This window comes from Camelus bactrianus, chromosome 27, assembly GCF_048773025.1.
Source record: "Camelus bactrianus isolate YW-2024 breed Bactrian camel chromosome 27, ASM4877302v1, whole genome shotgun sequence".
Taxonomy (NCBI): Eukaryota; Metazoa; Chordata; class Mammalia; order Artiodactyla; family Camelidae; genus Camelus; species Camelus bactrianus.
This window is the reverse complement of record NC_133565.1, coordinates 24,395,144-24,408,917: the sequence shown is the minus strand read 5'-3', so window position 1 is coordinate 24,408,917 and position 13,774 is coordinate 24,395,144. Positions and strand designations below refer to the sequence as shown.

At 41.8% G+C, this 13,774-nt stretch overlaps 1 protein-coding gene across 3 annotated transcripts in view; it reads left to right on the top strand.

Moving 5' to 3' along the window:
* NTRK3 (neurotrophic receptor tyrosine kinase 3) overlaps positions 1 to 12,857 on the top strand; it is a 337,492-nt gene extending 324,635 nt beyond the window's left edge. For 2 of the 3 annotated variants that reach the window (XM_045522574.2, XM_045522575.2), the window contains exons 16-18: positions 3,841 to 3,882; positions 7,470 to 7,628; positions 10,650 to 12,857. In XM_045522574.2, the coding sequence (XP_045378530.2) occupies positions 3,841 to 3,882; positions 7,470 to 7,628; positions 10,650 to 10,835 (387 nt within the window). In that variant the 3' untranslated portion in view covers positions 10,836 to 12,857. The remainder of the gene's footprint in view (positions 1 to 3,840; positions 3,883 to 7,469; positions 7,629 to 10,649) is intronic. The other variant, XM_010962928.3, reaches the window with a different exon arrangement.
* Positions 12,858 to 13,774: the final 917 nt, after the last annotated feature.

The following is a 13,774-nucleotide window of genomic DNA, read 5'->3' as shown; positions in this document are numbered from 1 at the left end:
AACAAATGAATGGAACAACCCAAGTCCTATCAATATCAGATTGATTGGATACGCTGCGGTGTGGTCATGCACAGAGTCCTATAAAGCTATAAAAGGAGTGAGAGAACCCCAATGGAAAAAAAAAGTAAAATATATATAACAGGTATGGCATGCTACTCTTATCTATGAAAGTGAGGAAAATGAGTATAATCAATATTTGCTTATGCTAAATAGAGGAATAAACTAAGAACAAATATAAAATGGTTAGTTCTGGGGGAGGAGGAGATCAGGATTGGAAGAATGAACAGAGATGGAGCGAGACTTAGATTTCAATTACCTTGCTTTTTAGTTTGACTTGAAAACCATGTGACAGTTTTTGCATCATTATAAAAGATGATATCAAATGGGAAAGAAAAAGCAAAGCAATTCTTAAAAATCAAAAGCAAAATGAAACAAATAAACCTGTGTATTAAGTTGGTGACTTCACCACTCAGAAAGGAACTATTTCAAGTGACTTTAAAGCAGAGCAATGTTTTAGGTATGTCCCTAGTAGGTATATCCTAAGGATAAAATGAACTCTGAAAATTGTAGGCAGCTTTCAGTAATCATGTTGTTAGTAATGATATTTCAACTGAATTTGAAATAAATATTAGGATAAAGCAAAGACATAATGTTACTAATGTAGGAATCAGGATTTTCAGCATAAGAAAAAATAGAGATGTCAAATCAAGCACTTAAGTTAAAAGCTCTGTGATCCCAAAGTTGAATTGGAAAAAATCAGTATGAACTCACAATGTATTTTCTTTTAAAAGTTTTTCCTAGCTATTTCCACTCTAAAGACCTAGAAATAATGACCAACTGAAGAGTAATGAGCATTCCTGGCACCCAGAGTGTGGTCTCTAAACTCCATTGTCCACCAAAAAGATCCATGGCTCCTTGGAGTAATGGCTGATTCTAGGGCCAGGGCAGCAAATGGATAGGATGAGCCTAGAATATTTTCTCATGTCAGATAAGCAAGTGTGCTATGAAAGACCACTGGGGTTGGGTGCGAGGCACCACGTTGAAGAGACCACTACTGGCCGAAGATGGAACAGTGAGCATCAAAAAGGGCAATTCTAGTCTATTGAAGCACTTCTGATGTGTACACACACACACACACACACACACACACAAAGAGTTGATAGTGCTTCTCAAAACCAAACTAACACAAAACAGACCCCTCACCTGCCACCTTTGAAGGATGCTAGGGAGGGAATTCATTATTCTGGGAACTAGTAAATGAAAGGAATTTCAATATACACTGTTACCAGTGTAACCAAACTAAGCAAATTGCCAATGAAGGAAGGTTTTTATTCATAGAAGATTTCCAGCAGAGGGAATGCTGGAATTCACCCTTTTGCAGCCACTAATGAAATCATGCATCTGGGCAATGATCATCAGTGGCTGCTGACGTGGTTGGGTGAAGGGGAACTTTATGACAGAAGATCAGGCTGACAACACCTGAGTCCACAGCGATGGACGTGGTGGAAGGTATTATCCAAGGGAGGGTCATCAAAAGATCTCCAAGTACTTGTTTTCTAGAATCATTTCTTGGAATTTTTGCCTTATTCCTTTTTGTTTCCCATTTTAAAGCTCAGCCTTCAGATCTTTCATGTACATCATTGAGAGCTTGGATCATTAGCTAGTATTTCTCAGGCAGTGTCTAGGCAAGTTCCCTTATCTTTGTCGGTGAAATGGGGATAATAGGGAATTCTGCCACATAGGGTGAGAGAAAGAATTACATGAGAGGTGTGTGTAACATCCAGTGGTTGATATTCAGTGTGCGTTAGTTAATATTATCCTTATTAAGATTGTTATTTCAGTCCATTGCTTATGTGGCTGGGTTTCATCATGGAGATATTTGTCTATATATATATATATATATATATATATATATATATATATATATATATATATATATATTTTTTTTTTTTTTTTTTTAACCAGGGAAGGATTTGACCACTGTCTTTCCCAGATGGGACCTCTAGTGTGGGAGAAGGATGTAGGGATACAGGTAGCTCTGGAGGAGAATCAGTGTCGTCTAGGTGGACCTAATGGGAAATACGGAAGATCTAGGCATTGGGGTTTGTTACGCTGCTCACTACACTCAGGGAGCAGTCATCGACCTTTATGTGTACACTTGTGTACTTAGTGATGCTCAGTGGGTCTTTCCCTGTATCATCTCACTTTGACACAGCCGTTGCTTAACTCCTAGGTTGAAGATGAGGAAATTAAAACGCAAAGAGGTTAAGAGCTTATCAAAAGCCACAGCAGAACCCAGGGCTGCTGACTTCCAATTTACTGCCTTTTGTTGTTTTTGTTGTTACATCTCAGGCCACTTGAAATATTTCACTTCCAGAGGAGTGCCTTATAAACTTCACCCACATTGGTGGTGCCACCCAGTAAAAATCTTGATAAAACTCTTTTTAGTGGGACCCCTGTGGCCAATTAATACCCTTCTGGTAATTTTCTGCCCAAACACTTAAGCTCATCAAAGTTTACACCAGCAAACTCAAATTTCTCTCTCTTTGTAAACTTGAAAATTTCCATTTGGAATGGGTCTTTGGGATTGTCTATAAAATCACCCAATGAGGCAAACACCAGCATCAATTTGGAGGAATTTACCATTTTCCATCAAGAGAAATGTTCCTATATTCCTGGTCTCTTTTTTCTTTTTAATCAAGAAACCAGGTACAACAAGTCAATTGACCAGAGTCTATTAAAAACCTATGTTTTCTTAAAAAACAATCTTTTGATTTAAAACTTAAATAAATTTTGTTCACTGGTTTTCCTTTAGTCATATGTTTATTTTTTTCTCCTTTTATTGTGTTAAAATTTTCAAATGTGGTACATGATCATGATAAAATTAAAAACAGCATAGAAATACATACTATAGGGAAAAAAATGGAATTTTCTCTTTGGTCCGTTCTCACATTTACTTTATCTTTCTGGACCTTTTTTTCTTTGCATTTACAGAGCTATGTATTGTTGCCTTTTAATATATTTGCTTACGCTGATACACTTTTACATAAATGAGAATGCTAATACATATTTTTAATGTTTTTGTTTTCATTTAATACATCCTGGACATACTTACGTATCAGTACACATAACTCTACTGTACTCTTTTTAACTGCTGCATATACATTTAATTATGAACAAATTGCTGCCCTTAAAAACGAGCATATAAAATACCCTCAACCAAGTACTTTTGCATACATGAGCAAGTGTTTTTCTGAAACTCCTAGAAGCGAAATTAATGGATTAAGAGGCACTTGACATCTTTAGTGTGGACAGATTCTGCCAAGCTGCCCTCAGAAAAGCCTGCCCCAGAATAAGAAAATTGACAATAACTTTCTTCGTAGTCTCTCATGCACTGGGTAGTACCAGTCTTCCTCAGTTTCATCCACATGTTATTAAAAAAAAAAGTGTCTCTTTTTTGCTTTAATTAACCTCTTCATGTGTTTGTGGCCATGTGTAGCTCTTTGGTGGATCATCTGCTCTTAGGAATTCATTTGATTTCATGATTCATTTCTCTGTTGGGTTTCTTTTTAATTAAAGAAGCACTTTATAATATATGGATTTTAATTATTTGGCACATATATTGCAAATGTTTCCTCTGTCATTTGTCTTTTTAATATGCTTATTTTGTATTTTGCCATACAAAGGTATTTAATTTTTACAAGTTGTATCTCTGAATTCTATCCTGTATGGCTTCTTGAATATGTGTCTTATTTAGGAAGGCCTTCCTCTCCTGAGGTTATACAGATATTTTTCTAAGTTTTCTTCTAATATGATTATTGTTTTGTTTTTTATGTTTAGCTCTTTAATCCATCTGGAAATGATTTTTGTATATGGTGTGAGGTAGGTATCTAAGTGTACTTTTTAAATGAATAGTTCATTGTCCCAACACTGATAACTAACCCATCATTTCATTTATTAAATTTCAGTATTTATACATGAGTCTGCTTCTGGACTCTATTTTGTTCCATTGATCAATGCAATTTGTCTATTCCTCTGCCAATAACAGTGTGTTCGTTATTGTAGTTTGATAATATGTTTTGCTATCTGATAGAGCAACTATTCCTTGTTGTTCTATTTCGAGTATATCTTAGCTTTTATCAAATATTTACAGCTCTGGATGAATTTTGGTATCATCTTGTCAATTTCCATACATCATTCCACTGAGGGTTTTATTTAGATTGTGTCAAATTTTTAGATTAATTTTAGGGAAGAATGAGAGATTTATGATTATTGAATCTTCCTATCCAAGGAAAAGACACATCTTTCCATGTATTCAGATCATTTATGTTTTTCAATACTTTTCTTTATTCAGAACTCATAAATTTTCTGCCAAGTTTTATGCCTGAGAACTTTAAACACTATTGTTGTTGTTGCTGTTATACAAACAATTTCATTTTCCATTGAATTTTGAAGTCATTGCTACTGGTATATGAGAATAGTTTGGTTTGTGTATATTCGTTTTATGTCTTACTAACTCATAATGATTCTAACTGCTTTTTAGTTGTCTTGAACTGTCATAACTATGCAAACAGTGGTAGTTTTGACTCTTCCTTTTCAGTATTTTTTCCTTGTTTTTATTCCTGCTTTATTGCATTGGCTAGGGCCAACTGAAGTGTGTTGTGTAAAATCAGTAATAGAAGATACCTTCTAAGCTTTCAATATTTTATCAGTAAATATGATATTTCATACGTTAAATAAAGAAAGTTACCTTCTATTACTAATGAATTAGGGCTTTTAATCAGGAAAGGGTGTTGGTAATTTTTGGCATCTTTTGAAAGAATGACTTTTCTTCTTTTATCTTATGTTTAGCTTCTGTTTACTTTGTTTTTCCTCTTGGAATTTCAAGATTTTCTTTGAGATATAATATGTGATTGGTTTTCATAAATGCTTTTTAGGTAATTGAAAATAATGTGCACCTTTTTTGGGAGGCTGGAAGATACACACAGCACTCATATTATTTGTATTTTTAAAATGTATCTTCATTTTTATTGTCTTCTTGATCTGTCAATTTGCAAAATAAGTGTTTTAATTTTCCATTATAATTGCAGTTTTGTCAGTTTTCTTTTATTTATAACCTGTTTTACTTTTTATACATTTTTGTTACTATGTTAATTAGAGCAAAAAAGTTCATAATTTTCATAATGGCGAATTTTACAGTCTTCAAATACGATGTAAACCACTTTATCTCCATTTAGTTTTTGGCTTTCTGAAATTTTTTTTCATATGTATATTCAATTTTTAATATATTCTGTATTGAATATATATGCGATATATATTCAATATACTATGTATGAATTATCTATTCAATATATTGTATATTAAATATTATGTATTCATATATATTATACATATTGAATATTATCTATTCATATATACTATATTCAATTATACATTACACTATATTATATCTTATGTATATTGAATATGATACACATTACATATTCAATATATATTCAGTTTTTCTTTTACTGTTTGTTGCATTCTTTCATTTTCAGCATTTTCTGCTATTTCCTTTTAGATGTATCTTTTCTAAATAACACACATCTTGATTTTTTGCCAGAAATTTTTCTCTTATTTAAGAGGTAGTTCAGTCCACTTGTTCTCATTATCTGTGGTGATATTATTTAAACTTTTTTATTTTTGTGCTTTCTATTCACCATTATCCCACTCCCCACTTCTGTGGTATTTTTGGTATTGGTTAGAGATTTTTGGTTCTGTTTTCCTAAAGCTGATTTGTAAGTTATATGTACTATTTCTGTTCTTCTGGAAGCTACTTTAAAATTTTAGCAAGCACATTTAAATTTAAACTATCATAATCAACAATTGCCTACTATCCGTGAGCTCCCTTGCCCTCCTGTATAAAAGACAAAGCCTTTATCAGGCTTTTAATTATTTCTCTACCTACTTTCCTATGCCCTTATTGTTGACATTATCTGGTAGTTTCATTCCAGAATATTGTTAATAGTAGCAATGACAGTACTTTTATCATTATGAGTATTATTATTTCCTTTATGTCTCTATTTTACAGAAATCTTTTATTAGTAGTTAAATTACATTTTACTGTCATGTTAACAATCATTATTTAGATCTAAACTGTGTTTTTGTGGCTTATTTGCTCTGCACTGTTTGTTATGCTCCAAGTCATTGTCTATGTCAGATTCCCTTTTCTGTTTTCCTGGAGTACATCCTCAGTTAATTTTTGCCTCTTCATTTTTCTGAAAGGCTGTGAGTGGTAAACTTTCTGAGCATTTGTTTGTCTGAAAGAAACGTCTTCATTTGTCTTCACAGTTGACACAGAGCTATCTTGATTATGAAATCTCAGGTTGGAAACAACTTCTACCATTTACCTTCTAAACTACTTCAAGTGGATAAGGCAAACGTGATCTCTTTTTTTTTTTTTAGAAACAAGATTGCCCATCTCCTAACAAGTCATTCCTTCTTAAGTGCTTATTATTCTAATTCCTCCAACTGGCCCATCATAGAAATAAGAACTGATTAATAGTTCAGGACATCTATACAGAGCTCTTTTTTTTTTTTCAATTAATGGAAATCAGTTTTCTAACAAGTTTCATGGCTTAGCCAAAAGTTCCAATTTCTAATGCTCTATTTAAGAGTGATGTGGTTCATTCCTGAGTTCTGAAATACACTGTGGATTTTCTTCCACTTATGCTAATAATGTGTGTAACCTGCTGGGCAGTGATGATTTCCCTAATGTTTTTTCTCAGGGAAGGATACCCTGAATGTCAGTCACTTCCTCTGCCCTTGGCTCTCAGATCTGTAGACCCAGAGATGGCCAGTGTCCTCCTTAGGATGTTTTAAAAGACACTCTCCTTACTGGCATTGGCGATCTTGCTAAGAACTGTTGTGAATTCTCTTCCGGTCCACCCGATTTCTTATTAGCAGATGATCTCCCATACTTTTAAACTACCCTCTTCCCTTTCACTTGAAACACTGAGTTCTAAGTTGCAGTGAGAAATTCAGAATTGGGGGGAAGAAGCTAATGTATTTCCACAGATTAGATGCACTTGGATCATATTGTGCTTCAACCTTCTTGGCCAAGGAGTCTAACCTAATGTCTGCAGATACTCTGATACTTGGTAGCCTTGCTCTGTGATTCTGTGACTTCCCTCTGGACTTCCTCTCAAGGTTAGATTTCACTGTAGTATCAGATTCTGAAACCTGCTCTCCCACTTCAGATCATCTTGTGATTTTCTTTACACGCCATGCCAAGGATCGTCCCTTAGCTGTCACCTCTAACTGCTGTCCTAGCTGCCTCCAGTATTGTAGAGCTTGGCCCTCTGATGCAAAAGTTGCATCACATTGTGGCTATTCTTAGGCTAAGATGCATCAAGAGTGTATCTAGACTGGTGCAACTGATTCCGGCCATCCGGTCACTCTGTGTGTGCCTCTGTCTCGACCTCTTCTAGGTGGGAGGACACACCATGCTCCCCATTCGTTGGATGCCCCCTGAAAGCATCATGTACCGGAAGTTCACTACGGAGAGTGACGTGTGGAGCTTTGGGGTGATTCTCTGGGAGATCTTCACCTATGGAAAGCAGCCATGGTTCCAGCTCTCAAACACAGAGGTACGGGGCGGGGCAGATGCGAACCTTGATTTGCGGGGAAGGCTGATAAGAGCTTTTATAGGCCAGCACTTAGACATAGTATACAAAGCATTCAGTGGGGTTTGGAGCCAGCAGAGCCCATGTCGGCATAAGCGGGAAGAGAGATCGTCTTAGTAGGAAAAAAAAATTGTAGCTGTAGGAAATGTGGTGTGATTGTCAAGAGAGCATGAAATCAGTTGTCGAAATTGAGATGCACGTCACGGGGCTGTTTGCTCTGCTGCACTTAAAAATCCCAAATGTTTCACTAAGACAGAAAATGAAAACAAAGAACAACTATGAGTTTTTCAATTGTGCCATCTTGTGGAAACACCTACTGGTCCCGAATAATCTGGGTTCTAAACAGGCTGTAGGCATGCCAGCCCCAGAGCTGTGCAGGAAGGTGCCTTGGAAAGGCAAATGTCACGCTATTGATAGAGCTGTGTGGGGCCTTCCAAGAATAAAATGAATCATAATAGTAAATGTAAGAATATACACACTGTGTATTTTTATAATTTTGATTTACAATAACAATAAACGATGCTAGTCATCAAATTTTAACAATAGCTAACATTTAGTGCCAGGCATTTTTTAAAAGCAGATTCGCCTATATTAACTCAGTACTTTTCACACAAACACCTGTTAAGATTCAGGACAAAGGAAAGGGAATGTCTAGGGGCTTTGGACTACTCCAGAGACTGGCCAGATCCCAGAGGTGAGAGCTTCTGCAGCAAGGAGAAGGCTTGGGCCATGGTCCAAAGCAAGATGCTTCTCAGTTCCATCTGGACCAGAACTGAGTGTTGTCCCAGGGAATTCAGTACAGCCTGCAGATCATAAGGGGCTCTCTCAACCCAGCAGATCTATGCAAGACTGCAGTTGTGCTTATGGTCTTCTGTTTTCTGGGAAAGCACAAGGACCTTTTAATATTGGACACCTATTCGAATATTCAGGGAAGTATCTTTTCTTTTCAGAAGCTGTGTTCACCTTTGCCTTCCTATACCCTGTCTGTTTAATTAAGTGAATGTCCAAGACTAAAAAGAAGGCATTTCTTTAAATCTGTAATATCTCATCCTTTGCAAGCTGAATGAGTCCTGACCACATTTCCAAAAGTAGAGAACAAAACATTTTAATGCCCTTTAAAAAAAAAATGAAAGTGTGTATCTCAGAACTCATTTCTTGTGGTGCTTAAAACAAATTGTTGTAGGAGGTGGAGGTAAACATACACACACACGCGCACACACACACATGCATACAGGTACACACATGCATGTGACACATAGCCACACATGTGTATGTACACAGGCACAGACATGAAGCACCCCTGAACACAGCCCCCATGTAGTTCGGTGGCCCTCAGAAAGAGGAGGATCTGAGCTGAGGGTCCTATTGGTCCCAGCAGATCTGGCCTGGATACCTAAGGTGGCTCAGAGTAGCTAACAGCTTGGTACGGCATTGGCCTTGAGGATGGGCTTCCTACCCTCAGCCGCCTCTTCTGCTCCCCTCACCCCAGTAGTCAAGTCCTGGCAGTCACTGGTGATGAGTTCCTCTCTAGGAGCTGACACCCTGGATAGCCCCTCATTGGAGGAGACGCTACTCGGTGCCTTTGCTCTTAGCACCGGCAGCTGCTACTGCACTTTGAACTGGACCCCCTTTCATGAAGGTGAAGGTGGCGGAGGGTGGAGACAGGCTCAAATAAAAACAGGGACCATACACAGCTGGAGACCTATCAGGCTGGCAAAGAACTGAGCCTTGTAGGCCTTTCAAGACTCTGGGGTGAGTGGGACCAGGAAAGTGCTGACACAGTGATTGTTTGACAGTCCATCCCAGGGTCAGAGGGACATAAGGCAACTCTTCAGACAAGGCGCTTTTGGGGTCAGCGTAGGGAGATGCAAAGAGAAAAAAGGCATTCATCTTGCCTACCTACATATAGACTAATTGGAGGTGGGGGGGATAACATTTCTCAGGTACTCTACTAGAGATGATTCTGTGTATTTTGATCATCATGACCTATCTTCAAACCTAGTTCAGGTACATAAGTTGCCCAAGGTTACACCTGGAAAGTGGAAGATGGAACCTTGAAAATTCACATAGTCAGTGTTAGCAAAGAGGTGCCTTTGAGGAAGTAGAAATGAACCACCAATTACAGGCGAAGTCCCGAAGGGCCAGCTGGGGTTGGTCCAGCCATGTGTTACTTGTTTTCTTCCTACTCCTTCGTGTGGCCTCCCCTGTGGTACGCTGGGTCATACAATCCCTTTTCTTGGCCTCATTTGGTCCTTACAGCAGTCTTAGGAGGTGGTCAAGTCAGCATTCGATCCTCATCTTACTGGGGAGGATGCTGAGATCCTATGAGGTTAATTGGCTTGTACTGGGCACCCAGCTGGGCAGTGGTGAATCAGATGGTTAGTCTGAGTGTTAAGACTTGTAAAGAAACAGAGTATGTGGTTTAGTGCAAAGAGCAAGGGAGGATGTGCCTCACTGAGGAAGGGACCTATATAGTGGCTTAGAGGTTATGGTGTGCACAGAGCCTATGACTGGGAGGGGAACTTGCCAGGAAGTGAGAGCTAAGGGAAGATGGGCCTGGAGGAGCCAGACATGCAGAGCTGCTTCAAGGAGGTCTCGAAGTCATGCAGGCTCCTAAGAGGGGGTGGGACTGTTCAGATGCCCATCTCTGCTGCCAAGTGGAAAATGAATGCAGCTCAGTCATCTAGGTAAGATTCAGGACTAGAAGGGAGAATGCAGTCAAAGGGCGAAGGAGGGTGGGAGTCAAAGGCCTGGCCTAAGAGATGGAGTCCAGAGGGGGGCCGTGGGCTGGACCAGCCAGGGCTGGATCGTCATCCTCTTAACCCGCCCACAGAGCAGACGAGAAACTCCAGGCTGTCTCCAGCCCAGCCTCAGCCTGCGCTGTGGGTACCGCAGCTCTGCACCAAAGTTGTTGCCTTCTGCTGAGCTCACGGGGGCTGAGGCTGAGCTCTGGAGATAACTTCCTTGTTCTCTTTGCTTTTCCAGGTCATTGAGTGCATCACCCAAGGCCGTGTTTTGGAGCGGCCCCGTGTCTGTCCCAAAGAGGTTTACGACGTCATGCTGGGGTGCTGGCAGAGGGAACCGCAGCAGCGGCTTAACATCAAGGAGATCTACAAAATCCTCCATGCTTTGGAGAAAGCCACCCCCATCTACCTGGACATCCTTGGCTAGTGGTGGCTGGTGGTCACGAATTCATATTCTGTTGCCTCCTCTCTCCCCGGCCTCAGACCCCTCCTTTTCCACCTCACAAACTCTTTTCCTCCATCCTTGACTGAAGCAAACATCTTCATATAAACTCAAGTGCCTGCTAGATATACAACACTGAAAAAAAAGAGAAAGAAAAAAAAAAACCTGTAAGGCAGTTTGGCATATATATATATATATATATATATATATATATATATATATACACACACACATTTATGTATCTAACTATCTATCTATATCTACAGAGAGATACCTTCTTCTCTAAGACACAGAGAAACTGCTGATACAGAAACCGCAAGACTGTAACAACGATTCAGAAAATCTTCACTGTTATGAACGCAAATGAAAATTCCCTTCAACGTAGGCTGTGGCCCGCGCTTCTAATCAGCTCCGGCTTTTTGAAGCAGGAGACCTTGACGATGCAGAGAGACAATCTTCGTGTTGGGACGGGAGGGGCCGGGGTGGAGTGCCAGTCACTGCTGCCCGAGGGACCCCCTGCACAGGCGTGTTCGCCCCAAGCTCTGCGCAGGTGCGCGGGCAGACGGCACGGACCAGCTCAGCAAGGAAATAGCACCGGGCCAGGGGCTTCCGGAACGCTTCATGCTCCATCCCCTGACCGTCACCTCCACGCCTTCGCCCTTTCCTCCACTTCAAGACAATTTTCTAGTTGGTCCATTCTAGAAGGTAGAGTCCTGATGCCCTGGGGAGTCAGTCACAGCACCTATAGGTAAACGCTGAACAAAAAACAACAAAACTTGAGACCACACGACAGTGGACTACATCCATCTTGGTGTAAACCAGGCTCAAGTTCTTTCCTGAATTTGAAAGAGATGTGCCATCTGTCCTCTGAACTTCAAGAACTGGACTTTCTGGATTTAAAGAACCACAAAAGGAAAGGCTGAAATGACCCCTATCAAGGCACTGCCTCCCGTCTTTCCATCACTGGAAGGCTCCTTGGCTTCACCTCCCGCATTCAGGCTATTGGGGAGTTAAGGCGGAGGGTGTCAGACATCCCCCATGCAGTCTGCAAATGTGGACACAGCAGGATTCCAACAGCAGGAGGCTTAATTCCCTGCAGGTCTTATAAGGTGTGCCCCTGTGGGTCTTCTGTTTCTCATCCTGCCTCCCCTAGATTCTAGCCCCCACTTCCTGGGCCTCTGCTAAGTCCCAGGTAAAGCCCAGTGCCGGGGAAGGGAGCCAGGTCTAGCGAGAGGCCGGGGCAGTGCATGCTTCAGGGAGCCAAGCCGCGGAGTGGGCAGGAGCCAGCAGGGGAGAATCTATTTGGCACCTGCACCCTGCCCCTTGGCATTCTCCTCACGTTTCCAGCCCCTGGAAGGATTGATGCATCTGCCTTTGAGCTGCTGTGAAAACGCAGGGGCTGAGAAATCGCTTTTGTGGGCTGGGGGCAGGGGGAGGGGCCGAGGCTGCACTCGGGTGTCCAATGCCTGGCCACTGCCGCAGGCTTAGCATCTTAATGAGGACCGAACCCTGACCGGGGAGAGAGAATGAAGCATTTGGGCTGAGGCCAGCTCCCTCTGCCCCAGCACCAGGGGAATCACTGCCTTCCTGGCTGCTGCTGTCAAGGACTGCGACAGGGGTGGATCTCCGGGCCCCCCAACACATGACAACAAAATGCCCTTTGAAACCAACAGCCTGGCCCCACAGAGCCCTCCCGCTGGGGAGGAGAAGATGTGCTTCTCCCAGGCCACCAGCCCCTCCACCTCACCGCAAGCACAGACCACCGAATGGACTGGCCTTTGTCCAGTGGGAGCCTCCTGGGGCCCCCGACCTGGTCCCCGCCCTGCCAGCTTAAGGGACTGTCGGCAGCCTGGACGTCCGTCCCGGTCAGCTGCAGCATGGGCATCCTGGGTGGGGTTCAGAACAGCAGTCCACGTCTGTGCTTTTGCTTCTTTTTTTAGACCCACAAATTCCCCTCATGTCTATTTTTACTCAAATAGAAAAGAGCTGTGCTCAGACTACACAGGCCATGGTGAGATTCAGGAATCTGTGGGGCCGCTGAGCTGGACGGGATGGGGAGGGAGGTGAGCTAGAGTTTGGTGTGGGTTTTCTCACTGTACTGTGCTCCCAGCCCTGAGGACTTCAGAGGAGAGCTCTTTGGATAGACCACCTCAAAGGAATCCTTTGCTGTCCCTTGGCAATTACCCTCGTTGTCTTTCCACCTGGAGGCTGTTGGTCTCTTCTGGGGCTGTTAATGCTGGGTTGAACCATGCAGTCTGGTTTTGCCCTAGACAACTAAGGAAAAGATACTCAAGGAGGAAGCAATCTGGAAGGCCTCTGGGGGGAGGTGTCCCCTAGTTAGATATGAGGCTTCTTTTGCTGCCACATCCTCCCCAATACACTGTATGGCTTCCATCTTCTTGGCTTTGTGTCCCTAGAATGATGCTCAGATGCTCTGGGAAGAAGGGAGGGTCCGAAGGGGTTAGTGGACAACTGGGAATTTGGAATGTAGCACGGTTTCAGCTCAGGGCCCTGAGTCATCACGGGCTCATGGAGGAGGCAGTTCCTTTGAGAACAAGGAGAGTGGCTTTGTCAGATTCCCCTCGTGTCTCCGTGTTGCCCTCGGGGTCATGGCCTCGTCACATCCCTTGGGAGCAGCTGCCTGTTGTCAGAGTGGGGAGACACTGGGAGGAGCAGAGAGAGAGGACCGGCTTTCTTACTCCCTTGTTTTGTAGAGAGTCCTCAGTTTGACTTATTAACCTCAGCAGGTGGAAAAAATGGAAAAGGCTTTTTGGAGAGTGAAGGAGACAGGGAATGGGGCGTTGAAGTGGGTATTCAGGGCTGTGGGCTGAGCAGAGTCGGTTGTTCCTTCTGTAGAGGGACAGGACTGCAAAAAGAGGGGTGTGCTTGCTTCTTTCTGGCCCCTTCTCAGCTCTGAAATCCTT